The sequence below is a fragment of the Rhineura floridana genome, chromosome 4 (assembly GCF_030035675.1).
Source record: "Rhineura floridana isolate rRhiFlo1 chromosome 4, rRhiFlo1.hap2, whole genome shotgun sequence".
Taxonomy (NCBI): domain Eukaryota; kingdom Metazoa; phylum Chordata; class Lepidosauria; order Squamata; family Rhineuridae; genus Rhineura; species Rhineura floridana.
In genome coordinates this window covers 100543707-100560547 of record NC_084483.1, presented here as the reverse complement: position 1 = coordinate 100560547, position 16841 = coordinate 100543707, and the positions used below count along the sequence as shown (strand labels likewise).

The 16841-nt window shown below is 44.2% G+C and overlaps 1 protein-coding gene across 1 annotated transcript in view; it reads left to right on the top strand.

The window, feature by feature from the left end:
* Positions 1-2548: 2548 nt before the first annotated feature.
* Positions 2549-16841, top strand: part of LOC133384166 (vesicular inhibitory amino acid transporter-like) — a 32867-nt gene continuing 18574 nt past the window's right edge. The window contains exon 1 of the mRNA XM_061626088.1: positions 2549-2842. Within this exon, the coding sequence (XP_061482072.1) occupies positions 2549-2842 (294 nt within the window). The remainder of the gene's footprint in view (positions 2843-16841) is intronic.

Below are 16841 nucleotides of genomic sequence, written 5' to 3'. Positions count from 1 at the left end.
GTTTTAATGTGAATTACTTCACTATGATGAACACTATTATTCTGGTGTATATTGCTGGTTTATTACAATAAACAATTTGGTTCAAAGTTTCCACCAAACCAAACAAAAATTAAAAACATGGTTAAAACACAATATAGTGCTGTATTTTGTTCCTTATAACTAACATAGGAAAATGCTTTTTTATTGTGAGGAATAATTGGGAGGAAATGCTATTAAATTAAAATAAGGGTCAGGAGGCATCTTTTTGTAATTTGGACAATATACAACATCCTTCCTTTAACTAAAAGTACTTTTAAATTAGGCCTTAAATATCTAATCTAGTCACATTATTGCAAGTACACCAAGTACAGCAAAATGAAAATTTTGATACTTTTGGCTATTTCCTAACTGAGGAAGCAAATGTCCAACATATTTCAAGGATTTTTTTTTAAGTACTGTGTTGCATAGATTTTTTTCAAAGGCAACAGTATAATCCATTGGCAAGATACAATCAGAAAATGCATTGGCCCCACATATAATAAATCAAATGTAAAATGATCAACTGTGAAAGTTTTGCTTCTGATGTAATTTAGTTTCTCAGTCAAGGGTGTTTAAATAATTCTTATCTGTATTCCAATCTAATAAAAAGGCTTTTAAAAATGCTAATTACGCATCTTATTAAGATTATACCTTTCTCGTAGAATTTACTCAGTGAATCAACCAAATGTGTTTTCCCCTGCAGTAATATCAACATCTACCATAATGACAATCCTTCATCAGTAATAAAAATTCAGAAGTGCAGAATAATCAGATTCTGTCTTTTGCTAGTTCCAGCTGTTTGAAACATGAATGAAGTCAGGTCATCCTAAACATGGATGGCAGGAATTTAAGCCATGGTAGAATTACCTGTTTCGAGCTGTGATGCAAAAAGAAGCAGATTGCATTTTTTTTCAAGGGCCAATTTGGCAGAGAATGCAACTGATAAAATTCACTTCAGTAGAGGAAATAACTCATCCAGCAGAAGAGGGCCAAAAATCAGTGTGGGAAGCAATGCTTTCAGACACACAAAACTATCATTATATTTCTCCATTTCTTTGAGACACATACCGATATCAGGTTCATGTGCTAGGATGCAGATCTTGTATATGTGGGGTAGGGTGGCCACTTACACACATTGCCAAGGGAGAGGAAATGCATCACCCAAAAATAGGACAAAAGAGGCTGTTGATTTACATAAAATGTGAATATGCAAATATGCATGCAAATTTACAAATTATTTCTCTAATTTAAATGGAAATACAATACGCCTCACCATAACGGGGAAGATTGTGACCAAGTAAGATGTGTGCCTGTTCAGTCTGCTGTCCAAGCTCTAGCTGTTTAAGGGCAACTTTGAGCCCTCAATTCTCCCTTCGTATGGTGCATTATCTTTAAAGCAGATTGGGACCAAAAAGCTCTTCTAAATAGAGGGCACCTTAAAAATGACTATCCTCTGATGGCCCTTCAAACAGAGGACTGTCCTCTATAGAGTAGAAAACATAGCCGTCCAAATGTGGACTGTCCCATTCATTTCAATGAAAAGTACATATCCACATGTGCAAGGAATTCTCATGAGAAATTATTTCAAGCACATACATGAGCTTCTACACCTGGAGCAGATCATTGTCCTGGGGAACAGAGTGTACAAGATTGACAGAGGTCCTCGTTAAGCATCAGGCACATAACAACAACAAATTAAAGAATTGGATTTTTTTCCACAAAAAAGAGACAGTGCAACATGAACCAGAACTTAAGAATAGATAATAAATCACATTTTGGAAAGCATTACATGGCATCCTGTACATTTCTCCCAAGCTCTGTAAGGAGGACTAAAGTCAAGTGTCATAAAAATGTCTCAAGTTAGGACAAGATCCAAATAATAGAAATTCCTCATACTTGGAGAAAGGACCCCTTTCTAAGTTTCTATTTTCTGTAGGTGAATTTGAACAAATGATTAGTTTTTACATGTTTTCGTATCAATTTCTAAATGTTCACCTGAATGTGGAGAAATGTTTTTAAGGATAGTATGACTCACCCTAAAAAACACTTGAACTATTAGTCTGCCTATTACCTAGAAAACATTTTAGAATTCATTTTGGCAGCAGCAGTCAATTTTGAGCTTTAAGGAAATAAATTATTTTGTGGAGGCATAGCTGGTTGTAATAGAAGGGTTGCTTGCATAATACCTAACAATATATTCTGGCAACCACTTGTAGCTGCTTCATGATTGACTGGCCTACGTAATGACCATAACTGAAAGGATTTGAACTGGAGCTGTTAGTCTGTAGGCAACTTATTGATTCTGAGCAGCACCTTGAGGACCAGTGCAGATAGTCTTCTGGCACTGGCATTTTGGACCGACAGAAATTAAGGGCTAAGAAATTAAGGGCTTTATATAGCACAGTTACTCTGTCAGTGTACATCTTGCAAAATTCCTAATAGGATAATAATACTTCTGCAGAATTAGCATCAGTAACAACAGTCCCATTTGTATAACTATTTGGTAGGCAGGATAGCTTGTATGAAGCAAATGTTTTCATCTCTTTTGGATCATTTTTGGAGTACCAACTCCCTGTTTTTGAAAATAGTGCAATGGAAAGGTTGCCTATATACAGATGAAGAAAATGTAAATTTTGCCAGACATGATGAACTCTACAGGACCCACAATGAAGAGGGAGAGGAACCAACTCAAACAGCTTTCATGGGGTTTAATGCCCAGTCCCAAGACCAAGATCCCCATCAGATCCAGGCTCACATGCAAAATGCTGAGGCTACATTGATCACCACCTGGGAAGCTGGTTGGAATGTAACCAATGCTATTCAGGTAATTCAATGCTTGATCATTCATCATGCCCACCACCCATTCATCATTTTCTTAAACTCTCTTTACTTCACAGTCTTCAGAAGATTTCCAGTTTCTATTCAAAGCACAAAACAATCAGCTAAAACCAAATAAAAGTGGAAGGAAATGCTTACTTAAATGGCTATTGTAGTGTTGGACTGTATATGCAAAGATGAACAAAGTAATGTGTGTTTGCATTCATACCTTCTTACTCTTCTCTCTCTCTTCATTCCACCTCCCTTCATTTTCCCTTTCACTGTCGAAATTTAGATTGTAAGTTCCTTGAGATAAGGTACCTGTCTTTCTTTGGTTTTGTTAGTTCATAGATGTTGTGTACATTCATGGTTCTTCCTAAATAATGATAATGAGTAATAAATACTTGGAAGCACTTTAATTTATGATGACTAAATAAATTAAAAGCAAAAGGACATCATAGGAATAGAAGTCACCTTATACAAAGTCAAACCATCTAACTCAGTGTTACCTATACTGACTGGCAGCAGCTCTCTACCACTGCACTACAGCATATAAATCATTGATGTACATAGCAGCCACATGCACTGAGCTGTTGATCCACTGTACTTGGATCAGCTAATTTAATGGGGCTCACACTGGGCTAAATCCTAATATTCTGGCTTGGTTGGTTTTGTTGTATTAGCACTGAATCTAAAAAGTGCATCAAAAACACACAAAAATATGAACAACGGCTTTCATACATTCACAAGCCATTATTTAATTTAACATTGTTAGGAATTGAAAGGTGCTTGGATTTGTGTGACTGCCACAGCCAAATGTCAGAAAGAAGGAACACATGAGAGATTTGGCAAATTTTAACTCTCAGAAGGATGTACCACTTACCACTGTTTCAGGTATTGTAAACATGGAAGGAAAATATAAATGTACTTAGGGACCTCTTTCATTCTCTATTCTTTTTACCTTTGAAGGCAAAAACAATTCAAATTTGTTTTGATATTTAATTGAAGTTGGAAAAACTATTGTGTATTTTACTGCCAATAGAGTTTTAAAAAATTGCACAAAACATCAGTTGCTTTTTAACAAAACATGGTCCAGCTACAAAAACTTGCAGCTGAAATAAAAGAACTTCATTTTACAGCTGCAACTGCTTTATCAGCATGGCATGTAGTATGCAAGAAGTTTGTCGACGAACTAGACAACCTTGAAAGCAAAAGGTATTCATTCATAACATATGCATGCTCTGGTAGCCAGAAAGAAATCCCAGAAAAAGTTGAGATGCCTTGCTTTTGCCTGCACATCTTTGAGAAAACCACATAAACTATAATTAAAATTCAAACTATTAGAAGTTTTGAATATTTTGGAGCCGAGATGCTAATATGCCAACAAAACCTCAAAAAGTTAACTAGTTTCCAAAGAATGCATAGTTATGTGTGATTCAGGCTGCAAATCTATGTACAGTTACTTGGGAGCAGGTTTTATAGAACTAATAAAACTGACTTACAAGTAAATATGCATAGGACTGAGCTACACACCAGTTATGAATGGTGAAATATATGACAGTCTTTGAAAACCATCAGGCATGTGAGAGAAGTCTTGACCAGTGAGATTTCACCATGCCTATCTGAATCCTCAAGTAAGGCCCTGGCAGAGCTTGGAAAAGTTACTTTTTTGAACTACAACTCCCATCAGCCCAATCCAGTGACCATGCTGGAGCTGATGGGAGTTGTAGTTCAAAAAAGTAACTTTTCCAAGCTCTGCCTGTCTGCACAACACAAACCATTGCATTAACACTGAATATTAAAAGGCAACAGCAATTAGTACATAATTTCTAAGACAAACTAGATACCTGGTCTCAAGTGATGTCACTGAAAGTGATAATGGGGAGACAGGGATTCAGAACAGTCAACTCAAAGACTGACCTCCCCTTGGTGCCAATTATGAACAAAGCCCAAACATCTTGTATGTTTGGGTCTGGTTCACAATAGGCACACTCTATTAGGAAGTCTTTCTGCTACTGCCCCAAATGCTCCTTTTCTTTCTCCTTCAAATGTACCTCATGGTGGTAGGAACATAGTTCCTATAAATTCTGACATTTTGGGAGCCATGAGAATTTTATTTCCCATGATCCTTAATACTGTTGTGAGTTTGGGGGTTTGAATGGATGGTACCTGTGAGTCTCCTTCCAACCTCTGATTTGGAATCCTGTGCCTTGGAGTGAGGGACTGGCTCTGCTGGCCAGATGAGTTTCTTTTGTTAAGCTAATAGAGTGGCCAGTTTGCTAATGGGTCTTTCAGGTGCCCAGCAACTGGTGAATGGGCCAGGAAGATCCTTTTGTCATTGAAACTCTTCAGGAGAGCCTTCACCCCCTCCTTCCTGGCGGCTAGCAGAGGTTTGTGCTTTAAGTGTGTTTAGAGTTGTCTGAGAATGGCTGGGAACTGGAGGCAGGCAGAGACGCTGTCTCTCTGCACCATGGCTTTAGGATGCCTCCTGCAACCCTGATGGGAAAGCTGGATATTGGACTGCTGATGCCTTGAAGCCCTCTATCCTAAGCTCAGGTTAGAATGTGTGTAAATAAATACATCATATTTCATAAAGACACCACAGTCTCCGCTGACCTTCCAAGGGAACCAAGCCCAGGGCAAGCACAGAGACCCCTGAAATCTCACTGCTTGGAGACTGTGGAGGCGTGCAACACTGATGTCAGGAGTGCAATTGAGTTTCCTAGAAGAAACATTGGGAGCAAGGTGTGCCTGAGCTAAAGTGGAGGGAGAAACAGCAACCCTCCTGGAACAGATTAAATTGATGTTCCAGCAGCAAGCAGAGCAAAGGCGACGAGAGTGCCAGGAGCACTGGCAACAAATGAGGGAGATATTGGGAAGCACCTTTGGAGGGGAAAAGGAGATCCCATGTGAGGAGGTGAGAGCCCTGCCTGATCAGCCACTACAAGGGGTCGAGGGTGACCCAGGAGTCCAGCTGCAGAGCACCCAGATGGAGGTGGCTAAAGAGATCCAGAAAGTGGATGGGCAGCTGGAGGGAGTGGGCTGTAAGGAGTTGCAGTCAGTAGCAGAGGAAGAAGAAGAAGCTGTGATTGTCCAGGAGCCTGCCAGGGGAGAAGACAGCAGAAAGCTGGAAGTAAAACCCCAAGAGTTGAAGGAGGACAGGCTGGAAAATGAAGACGAAGATGCCTTGGAAGAAAGTGGAGTAGAGGCTGGAGAAGAGATGATGCTGATAGATTTCTCTGCTCCATGTGAGCCTGCTGCTAAAGAAGTAATGCAGGAGGAAGAAAAAGCCTTGGAGAAAGGTGAACTAGAGGCTGGGAAAGAGCAGCTGTTGATGGATTTCTTCACTCCGTGTGTGCCAGCTGTGGAAGAGAAAGTGCAGGAGGAAAAGTTGGAGGCGTGTGTGTGAGAGGAGCTGCCAGAGCCTGGAGAAATGGCTGTGCAAAAAAAAGTGCAGGAGGAGAAGCCTAAGGTGGGAGTGCAAGTCCAAGAGGAGCTTCCAGCCCCTGGAGAGATGGGTGAGATAAAATCCCCAAGTGACTTTGGCCCTTGGGTGCCCCATAATAGTCTTATAGGGTGGGATGCAGCTCTTATGATGGGTGCAGTCCTTGGGCAAATTCCAGCAGTGAGAGGCACCTAGCGCCCTGTGGGTTTCGAGGGCAAGAGACACTGGAAGGGTTACCTGCCTCTGTTTGGGCCCATGATTCACACTGGAAATGGTGAGGGAGAACAGAGAAGATTTCTTTCTGCCAACCTGGGTGGGCTAGGCCAGCTAGTCCTGAAGAAGATGTCCCCAGATAAAGACTTGTGGCAGAACTTTGATTTGGAGTTTGGGGCAGGAGATCAAGTGGACTGGCTTAAAGACTTTTCCCAGAGCAGAGAGTGGGAGGAAAATGGCTACAGCCTCCCATGTGCTGATGAGGAAACAAATCTGTTCCTGGAGAGGAGTCCCAACCCCCTGCAGGCAGCAGAAGGGATCAGCTTGGACTGGGAACTCCATGAAGCCCCAAGACAAAGGGCCATGAGAGCAACTGCATGGTTTGGGGATGAGGGTTGTGCTTATGGGACTGTGTACTCATTTGCTGAAGGCATTCTTCTGGTGGTTTTAGTATTGCCTTTTGAAATGCTGTTCATTTGTGCTTTTTGCATGGTTGTGGGGATATGAGCTGTTTAATGATTTTTTAGAAATTATGCTGATAGGTTTTTGCAATACGGTTTTAATGTTAAGATTTACTATTCTGTGACTGTTGGATTGTGCGTGGGTGTACAACTGTTGGGGGAGCAAGGGAAAAATGTCCATGTGGTTGAGGGCTACTGTGCTGCAGTGGCACAAGGCAGGACAAAGGAGCTCCAGTACTGAGGCTGTAATATTGCTTAAACATGTTGGGAACTCAGTGTCTTGGCCACTGCTAAGCTATGAGGACTGGGTAAGCTGTCTGGATGCAGAACTGACTGGGGGCTCTAAGAAAGAAGAGGAAGCCTAAAGAGAGAGCAGTTATTTGAACACATGCTTTAAAGGAATGGATTGTTTTTGTACTTGTGTAGAAATAAGACTGTAATATGACTATGCTTTTAATGATGTATATTACCAACCTATACATGTTATTTCTTTGTAGGAAAAGCTGTTATTCTGTTGTTTGTTTGCAGGTCTGAGGCAGACCTTTTCAGGGAAGGGGGTAGTGTGAGTTTGGGGGTTGGAATGGATGATCCCTGTGGGTCCTCGTCCAGCCTCTGATTTGGAATCCTGTGCCTTGGGGGAGGGGCTGGCTCTGCTGGTCAGATGAGTTTCTTTTGTTAAGCTAATAGAGTGGCCAGTTTGCTAATGGGTCTTTCAGGTGCCCAGCAACTGGTGAATGGGCCAGGAAGATCCTTTTGTCATTGAAACTCTTCAGGAGAGCCTTCACCCCCTCCTTCCTGGCAGCCAGCAGAGGTTTGTGCTTTGAGTGTGTTTAGAGTTGTCTGAGAATGGCTGGGAACTGGAGGCAGGCAGAGACGCTGTCTCTCTGCACCATGGCTTTAGGATGCCTCCTGCAACCCTGATGGGAAAGCTGGATATTGGACTGCTGATGCCTTGAAGCCCTCCATCCTAAGCTCAGGTTGGAATGTGTGTAAATAAATAAACCATATTTCATAAAGACACCACAGTCTCAGCTGACCTTCTTCCCAAGGGAACCAAGCCCAGGGTGAGCGCAGGGACCCCTGAAATCTCCCTGCTTGGAGACTGGGGAGGCGTGCAACAATACTCAGGATTCTGCCGCAGCAGCATCTTGGACATAACAGGGGTGACATTGTGTCAGTAGCAGGCGTGTTTTACGGGAAGTGATGGGGTGGAAGTGGCATGGACAGTTTTCATTAGGGATGGAGAGCTCTTCAGACCCCATCAGGCTCCCAGTGACATCATCAGAAGTGCAACATGGTCCAAGGTTTGGAATGGTCCTGGAAAGTGGTTTGTTTTCTGATTTTCTTGAGAAATGAACTGTACATTCTGACTCAAGTGAGAGACAGCATGCTCATTACTAATCACAATCTGGTCTACAAGTTGTGCCCTTCAGTGTGAAAACATTTCCCCCTGGTTTTAGACTTGTGGAACTTGTTCTGGCAAGTCAGCTGTGGTGGCTGGTGTGGCAGGGCCGCACCATGGTGTTTCCTTCGTGACACCAGTGCCTCTTCAGCTTTCATGGACAGCATTGAGTTAGGGCAACATAGTGGGAAGTTTAGGGCTGCAGTGATGGAACCTATCCACAACTCTCAGTGATGTGTCTGCACAACCCCGACCTGGCCGCCACCCTGCCCCACCCCATCATCATCTGGTCAAGATGTGACAATGCCAGCATCAGGAGGGTAGCTCCACGATTCTGCCCCACCCCACCACACACTACTAGTGATTATTGAGACAAAATCCCTGTAGGCATATTCAAAGGCATGCTACTTTGTTGGTACTTCACATATGCTAGGCTAAGCCTTGATCCATTAGAAACAGGCTCCTCTCTACTCACAACAATGGCCCTAGGGCCAAGGTCAGAGATGAGAGGGAGCCAGTTAAGAGCTGGGGCAACCATCTCACTCCTGCTGGCTCAGCGTCGGCTCTGTTGCTTATGCCACTTCTGTAGAGCAACAACAGTGATGGCACTACTGCTTGGAATGGAGCCATGGCTGGCTCTTTAGAGCTTCTCTCCATTCCAATATGCAAAGATGCACCCTAGTTGCAAAGACATGGAGGTGGCTAAATTGGAAACTGACCCACTTCTACCTCTTCCTTTTTCTCCTGAGAGCCATGTCTGCCGGTAGTGGGAAGTACTTTACGTTTTAACAGATGATTCTTCTGAAGGTGGCAGAAAACTGAGATGGTCAAAGGCACAAAACAGTAACAGCAATAACCCAAAAACCTGTATTTCATTCATGTGAGTAAAGCTGGACAATGCCATATGGGTGAGTATCTACCTTTATTTTCAAAAAGTATCTTTCTGCAAGACAGAATTTTCTCACTTGGTCTTCATTTAGGGAATCCTGTTTTTCATTTTAAAGTAATGACAAATAGGGGGTGACGAGGCAGCTGGACAGCCATCTGTCAGGAATGCTTTGATTTGGATTCCTGCATTGTGCAGGGGGTTGGACTTGATAGCCTTATAGGCCCCTTCCAACTCTATGATTCTATGATTCTATGATTCTATGATAGAAAAGCCTCTATGAAATAATAATGAATTGGAACTTGGGGGTGGTGGAGGAAGTCTTTGCGGCCTTAGAGAATGATTAAAGCAATCAGACTGCTCTTAACTAGTGGAAATCGAGTGTAACAAATGAGAATGACACAGTTGTTTTGCCCTACCCGAAGGAAAGGGCAACAGTGTTTTGCATGGCAATTAGAGGTACCAGTTCCAAGTTACCTCTGAAATCACTCAAAACAACTATTATAAAAACATCAAATTGGAAAGGTTTGATAATCTGGACTGTTTGGGAGGTAAAGGGGGGGAGAAGGCTGCATCACATTGGGTCTATGTGGAATAAAAATGTTTTCCAATTGTATTCTGCATTGGACATAGATATTTTCCAATAAGCTCTTCTCCCGTCACCCAAATTGCATGTAATTTTTATGACAGTGGTATTCATGTTTTTAAAAAAGAATCCATACATTTACATTTTCTAAAGAAATGTTTTATATTCTTCTCCTGCACATGCAAGTGATAAAGGTCTTAACGTAGCTACCCAAACATAGGCATTATGATGAACGCATGGAGTGGGACTATGCTGTGCTGAGTAATCCTGCCCCACAACATGGTATGCTCCTTTCCTGTCTGTGCATACAGCATGAATGTCTGTAGGAATGGAGCCTTCACCTGTATAGTTATACATATGAAGTCTTCCGTGACTGGGATTCCAGATACCATGGAAATTTTTATGCATATTACTATTTGTGTGAAGGCTACATGTGGTAGGGAAAGACCTAGATGGGAGCATGTGACATCAAGGGGGAGGCTACTCACTCCTACTCCTTGTTCCTGTGTGCATCAAAAGGCCCCAATAGGGTGCTAGTCATGATAAAATTCTACTGAAAATAACAAGACTTACAATTAATCATTGCTTTGTTTCAATGGTTCCTATCATGCTTTGTTGAATTGGAACCAAAATGTGAATGGCTGTAGCTAATAATGAATTATGAAAAGGCATAATTGAAGAACAACATCTTCTAAAAGGATGCCATGAAGACCATTACATCAGTGAGACTGGGTTCAGGGACACCACTAGATTCTAATCTTTCTGTGGCTGGGTTTCTACCAGAAGAGGTTTCATCATCCACTAAAATGTAATCCCGTAGCCTGAGATAGAGAAAATGCCTGCCTATATTTAAATCTTTTTACCAGAATACTGCTGATCTAGGACTGTTGTCACAACATGCTGCATGTGGGCACCACAGCACTTCAGAGTGTGGTTTTGACACTGAAACTGCCATGGCCACCCTGTATGATCATCTTCGTCAGGAGAGTGTGACTTTGCTGATTCTCCTTGATCTCTCACTGACTTTCAGTACCATCAGCCATGGCATTCTGAAGCAGCTGTCAGAGTTATGAGTGGGTGGTACCACTTTACAGTGGTTCTTGTCCTACTCAGACGCTCTGTGGGGTGCTTCAGGTCAAATTTATCCCCCCATGCTGTTTAACAACTACATGAAACCACTGAGTGGCATCATCCAAGGATTTGGAGTGCATTGTCAATATGCTGATAACATGCAGCTTCCATTTGAAGTCCAAAGAAGCCCTGGAAGAATTTCTGTCAATCTCCTGTTCTTTGGCCAATCAGCTCTCTGCATCACTCAGTCAACACTAATCCAAAAGTATTGCTATGGTAAAGAGGTCCCTCCTATGCGTTTCTAAGAAGATTGCCAGCTTTGTCAGATTTTCAGCCCCTGTTGTGCAGTCCCACTCCTTGTTAGGAGGGCAATACATTGACTGGAGAGGAGGACAGAGACGCTTCCAGCCCTACCAAAATCATGTATCTGTTCTTAGCATACTCAGAGGTGTTTCTTTGAAGGTCTGATCTCCTCATAGTTTTATATCTCCTCACAGGCACATTTTCCTAAATAAGTGCTGTATAAGTCCTAAAAAGAAAAACAACATGGAGTGTTTCCTACTTTGAGGAGCTTTTTTCTTCTTTAGTGACCTTGAGAGAGAGCGTGCACATCAGGGAGACTCTCTTTCTATAAAATATCTATATATCTATATCTATGCTGCAGCACTAGGGGACTGAAGAAGACCTGCCCTGGGAGTATCTGGCATCTGGGTGCTGCTACTAGCTCCTTTGGGCTGCTGTCTGTCCAGACAGCTGAAGTCCCTGGTTAAGTGCTGCAAGGACTGGGACCTCCTGCCTGGCCCTTGCTCCAGAGAGAGGATGCAGTTAATCTCGCAGCCCCTTGCAACAGCTGCTGGCTGGGCCAGGAGGCATAAAAGCCCAGCTGCCATTGGGGAGCCCCTTAGGGAGTCCCGAGGGTGAGGGAGCTACCCCCTTCTATTACTTTGTCATCTTGTTTTTTTAACGTGTTCTCTGTTAAACCAGTCTAGAGGAGACTGGTGGTGGGGAGGGCGTGTGGCGCATGTGTGGTTCCTGCACAGGGTGGGAGCCTGTGCAGTGAACTGAATGAGAGGCGAAAGTTGCCAGATGCCTTCAGAGTGAGAGTCTGTAACTGGCAGAAGGCTGGCCCTCCCTGGGTGTGAGACAGGAGGGGGAGTAGATGGGCCCTGTGTAAGTTCCCAATTCTCGCAGAGGCCTACTGGGATAATTTGCTCCGGCAGGCTTTGTTGGTGGGCTCGCGTTGGGCCCATATTAGGTATTTAGGAGGAGTCTTAGCACAGAGGAACATGGGTGATGCCACCCCAATTTCAGTGATTACGGGCAGAGGGAAATATTAGCCATGGGGATGTGGTGAATTACCATAGAAGGCGAAGGCAAGGCTATCTGTACTTTGTTCCTTGCTGCCACTCCTCTTATGGATTGGTTCCTCGTTGCTCATCTGCTGTGCCCACTGGCCTGTGTGTGTTGTTGTTTAACGCCAGCTTGGTACATAATAAGACCACTCTCATCCATGACTTGATTGTGGATGAAGGTGCCAATTTGGCGTGCATTACTGAGACCTGGGTGGGTGAGCTTGGAGGAGTTGATCTGACCCAACTTTGCCCACCTGGATACTCGCTGCAGCACCAGCACAGGCTGCAGGGACGGGGGGGGAGGAGTTGCTGTGGTCTACAGAACTTCCATCTCTGTCACCAGGAAACCACTCTGTCTTGGAGCTGGCTGTGAGGGCCTGCACCTGGTGTCGGGCCGAGGAGACAGTAAACTAGGGTTGCTGCTGGTGTACCGTCCACCCTGCTGCCCGGCAGCTTCCCTGACCGAGCTGGTGGAGGTCATCTCGGCTGTGGCATTGGAGCAGCCCACAACAATAGTGCTGCGTTATTTCAGTGTCCATGCTGAGGCTGCCTCTAGTGTTCCGGCTCGGGACTTCATGGCCTCCATGAAGACCATGGGGCGGTCTCAAGTTGTCATTGGCCCAACACATAGGGCAGGGCACAACCATGACTTGGTTTTTGCTCCAGATGGAGGAAGGGGTGGTCTGGAGATAGGTGGGTGGATGTCACAGTCAGATTACTTCCTGGTGAAGTTTAGACTTATGGCTCCGATCCTTCCCTGCAGGGGTGGTGGACAGATTAAGATGGTCCGCCCCCGAAACCTAATGGAATCCACTGGATTCCTGAATGCCGCGGGGGAATTCCCAGTAGATAGAGCAGGTGACCCTATTGAAGTCCTTGTAATGCTGTGGAACACCGAGGTGCATCGGGCTCTCTACATGATTGCCCCCGAGCAACCTGTCTGGTACTATGGAGCCCGGCTTGCACCTTGCTTCATCAGTGAGCTAAGGGCAATGAAACAAGCTGGACGATGGCTAGAGCACAAGTGGCGAAAGACATGCTGTGAAGCTGATCGGGCATGAGTAAAACATCATAACCGCGCCTACTGTGTGGCGGTGAGGGTGACAAAGAAGGCTCACTTCTCTGCCTCCATCGCATCCTCAAGTAGCAGTCCAGTGGAGCTTTTCCATATTGTCAGGGGTCTGTTGACATCAACTCCAGGAAATGGAGTCTTAGACCCTTCGGAGGCCCACTGTGAATTGTTTGCAAGGCACTTTGAGGGTAAAGTTGCTCACCTCCATAGCAGTCTTGATGCCCCATCCACATCTACTGTAGTCCCCATTGAGGTGTCCAGTGCAACATCTGCTGCAACTTCTTGGGAACGGTTTCAGTTGATGTGGCCTGATAACGTGGACAAGGTGGTTGCGATGATGTGGCCAGCAATGTGTCCTCTTGACCCTTGCCCTTCTTGGATTATTAAAGCTTGCTGAAGGGGCCTGACTGAGTGGATCCAGGGTGTGGTCAACGCATCATTGTGGGAAAGAGTGGTTCCAGCTGCCTTGAAAGAGGCGGTCACCCAACTACTCCTGAAAAAGCCCACCCTGGACCCATTGGTTTGTGACAACTACCGAAAAATTGCAAATACCCCCTTCCTAGGAAAGGTGATTGAGAGGGTTGTGGCGCAGCAATTGCAAGTACTCTTGGATGAAACAGATTATCTTGACCCGTCCCAGTCTGGGTTCAGGCCTGGTTATGGGACTGAATCAGCATTGGTCGCCTGATGGATGACCTTTATCGGGAGAAGGACAGGGGGAGTGCGACCCTGTTATTCTTACTTGATCTCTCAGTACTTGATTTCTCTGTAACATCTGAATCAGGAGAGGCCGTGCAAGCCCTGGACCGCTGCCTGGACTTGGTGGTGGGCTGGATGAGGGCCAATAAACTAAGTCTGAATCCTAGCAAGACAGAGGCGCTGTGAGTTGGTGGTTCCCGAGTTTGGATAATTGGTCAGTTCCCTGCTTTGGACGGGGTTGTACTCCCTCTGAAAGAGCAGTTCCGTAGCCTGGGGGTGCTCCTGGATCCATCTTTGTCACTAGAGGCCTAGGTGACCTCAGTGGCTAGGAGTGGCTTTTACCAGCTTTGGCTGGTGAAACAGCTGCAGCCGTTTCTGGACCGGGATAGCCTTGCCACTGTTCTCCATGCACTGGTAACCTCCAGGCTGGATTACTGCAATGCACTCTATATGGGGCTGCCCTTGAGGTTGGTCCGGAAGCTGCAGCTGGTGCAAAATGCGGCAACAAGACTGCTCAGTGAGGCAGGGTATCACCAACATGTCATCCTGCTGCTGAAAGAATTGCACTGGCTGCCCATTTGCTACTGGGTCAAGTTCAAGGTTCTAGTTTTGGTGTACAAAGCCCTATACAGCTCAGGACCAGGATACCTGAAAGACTGTCTTACCACTTATATACCCAGTCGATCACTGCACTCTGCAGGTGAGGGCCTCCTGCAGATACCATCTTATCAGTAGGTTTGTTCTGCACAATATAGGAAACGGACTTTAGTGTGGCAGCACCTACCCTGTGGAATTCCCTCCCTTTGAATATCAGGCAGGCGCCATCTCTGCTATCTTTTTGGCGCCTTTTGAACTTTCCTCTTTCTACAAGCCTTTTAGGTTGAGACCTATCCCAGTCTGTGTCTGTGTTAGAATTGCTTAATATGTTTTTTAAAATGTTTTTATCCTTTTTAAAGTTGTTTTTTTAAAAATATTTTTAACGCTGTTTTGTTTTAATGTATTTTAAGATCTGTTTTTATAATGTTTTGTAGTGTTTTTAGTGCTTTGTTTGCCGCCCTGGGCTCCTGCTGGGAGGAAGGGCGGGATACAAATTAAATAAATAAATAATAATAATATACTTTTACTTAATCATTTTGCATTTATTTTTGTGAATTTCGATTGGGAGGAGAAATGATGGATGATTTGTGTATATGTTGAAATAAGCTCTGTATTAACCATCTCCCTGCATGTACTCATTAAAAGGTGAAGCAGCTGCTGGATGGGGTAGGGCAGGTTTATCTGAGCCACATAAAATCCCAGAATATTTTCCAGTGTTTCCAGAAAAGGTGTGTGAATCTTGCAACAAGCCCCTCCCCTAGCTTCAGAATATCTTGAATGCAGAATGAAGGAAAATGCTTCTGCTATTATTTCTTGCTTGCATTTTTGTGAGTGTCAGTGAATTCTAAAATGAAATGTTTGGGCTTTGTGCCAGCCTGGATATCATGTTGATTGGCTCCATATTCTTCCCCAAACCTAGAAGATATTCTCCCTAATCTCAGACATAGGATACTCTGCACATGAGCAGAGATTATTATTTCATATTTTCAGCCAGGCATTGCAAATAAGTTCTGATGTGCTCTGAAGCAGTCACATTAAGCAATCTTTCTTTGTTGGAATACTTCGTTCTTTTACTTTAGAAAAAAAAAGTTTTGGATAATAAAAAAATATGATTGGTGGGGAGTGGAAGATGCATACAACTAGAAGCAAGTGTTCCCCAGATTTTCAGAGTTTGTGTGTGTGTGTCTAGGTTTTTAGCAATGGATGTGTAGGTGCAAAGAATACATTAATTCAAAAACGTACGCCATGTGGTACGGCTTCATTTCTAAGTTAGAGACATGGAGTCAATCTTGTCTGAACATCATACTTGGGCCTTTTTACATGGAAGCTCTTCCCCTGCCCACAGATTTGCAGAGAATAATTGATGTGTATGTGTGGGTTTGGTTTTTTTTAATGAGGAGATAATGGCACTCTGCACATGTGTTATGCCACACTTTCCTAAATAAGCATAAATCTTATGGTGAGGAAAACAAGAGTTAAAAACTGCAGCCCTACCAAATCAAAATGTTGCCAGCTGCCACTGCCCCCTAAAGGAGCAGGTGCACAGCTTGGCAGTACTTTCAGATCCAGTAGTCTCACTGGAGGCACTAGTGACATGGAGCGTGAGAGGGACAGCTAGTTTCTGTTATCTATGCTCTGCTAACCTTTAAGATAAATTACTGCAATGCATTATTCATGAAGCTGCCTTTGAAGACAGGTTGGAAACTGCAACTAATGCAGAATACAGCAACCAGGTTGCTGACTGGGAACAGGAGGTCCAAACATACAACATCAATCCTGGCCCAACTGCACTGACTGCACTTCCAGGAGCTCCTTGCCCAGTGGCAAAGAGCTGAAGCAGATGTGCTCCAGCACAAGTGTCGCTGCTGCTCACCAGGAGCAGGAAGCAGCAGTGTGCTTGGGGCTGTGCAGATGCACTTGCAGAGCCAATCCAACGGTCCTGCCAGTGTGAGCCCACACAATTCACCTGCCGCCTAGTCCCTCCCCCTCCCAGTAAGTGGCAGTGTCTATTGCTGCTAGGAAGCTACCTGGGCAAACCACTTCTTCTCCCTTCCTTGTGAGCATTTAAAAATAGTTAGAGATAATAGTCTCTATTCAGCCTGGCTTGGCCTTTCGAGCTGCACATGAAATGTCTGGCGGAGGCTGCCGCTGCTCTTGGCTGCGCTCACTGAGCTGCAGGAGTTGCTGGCAAGTAGTAAGTCTCTAAGGCAGGAAAGCAGGAG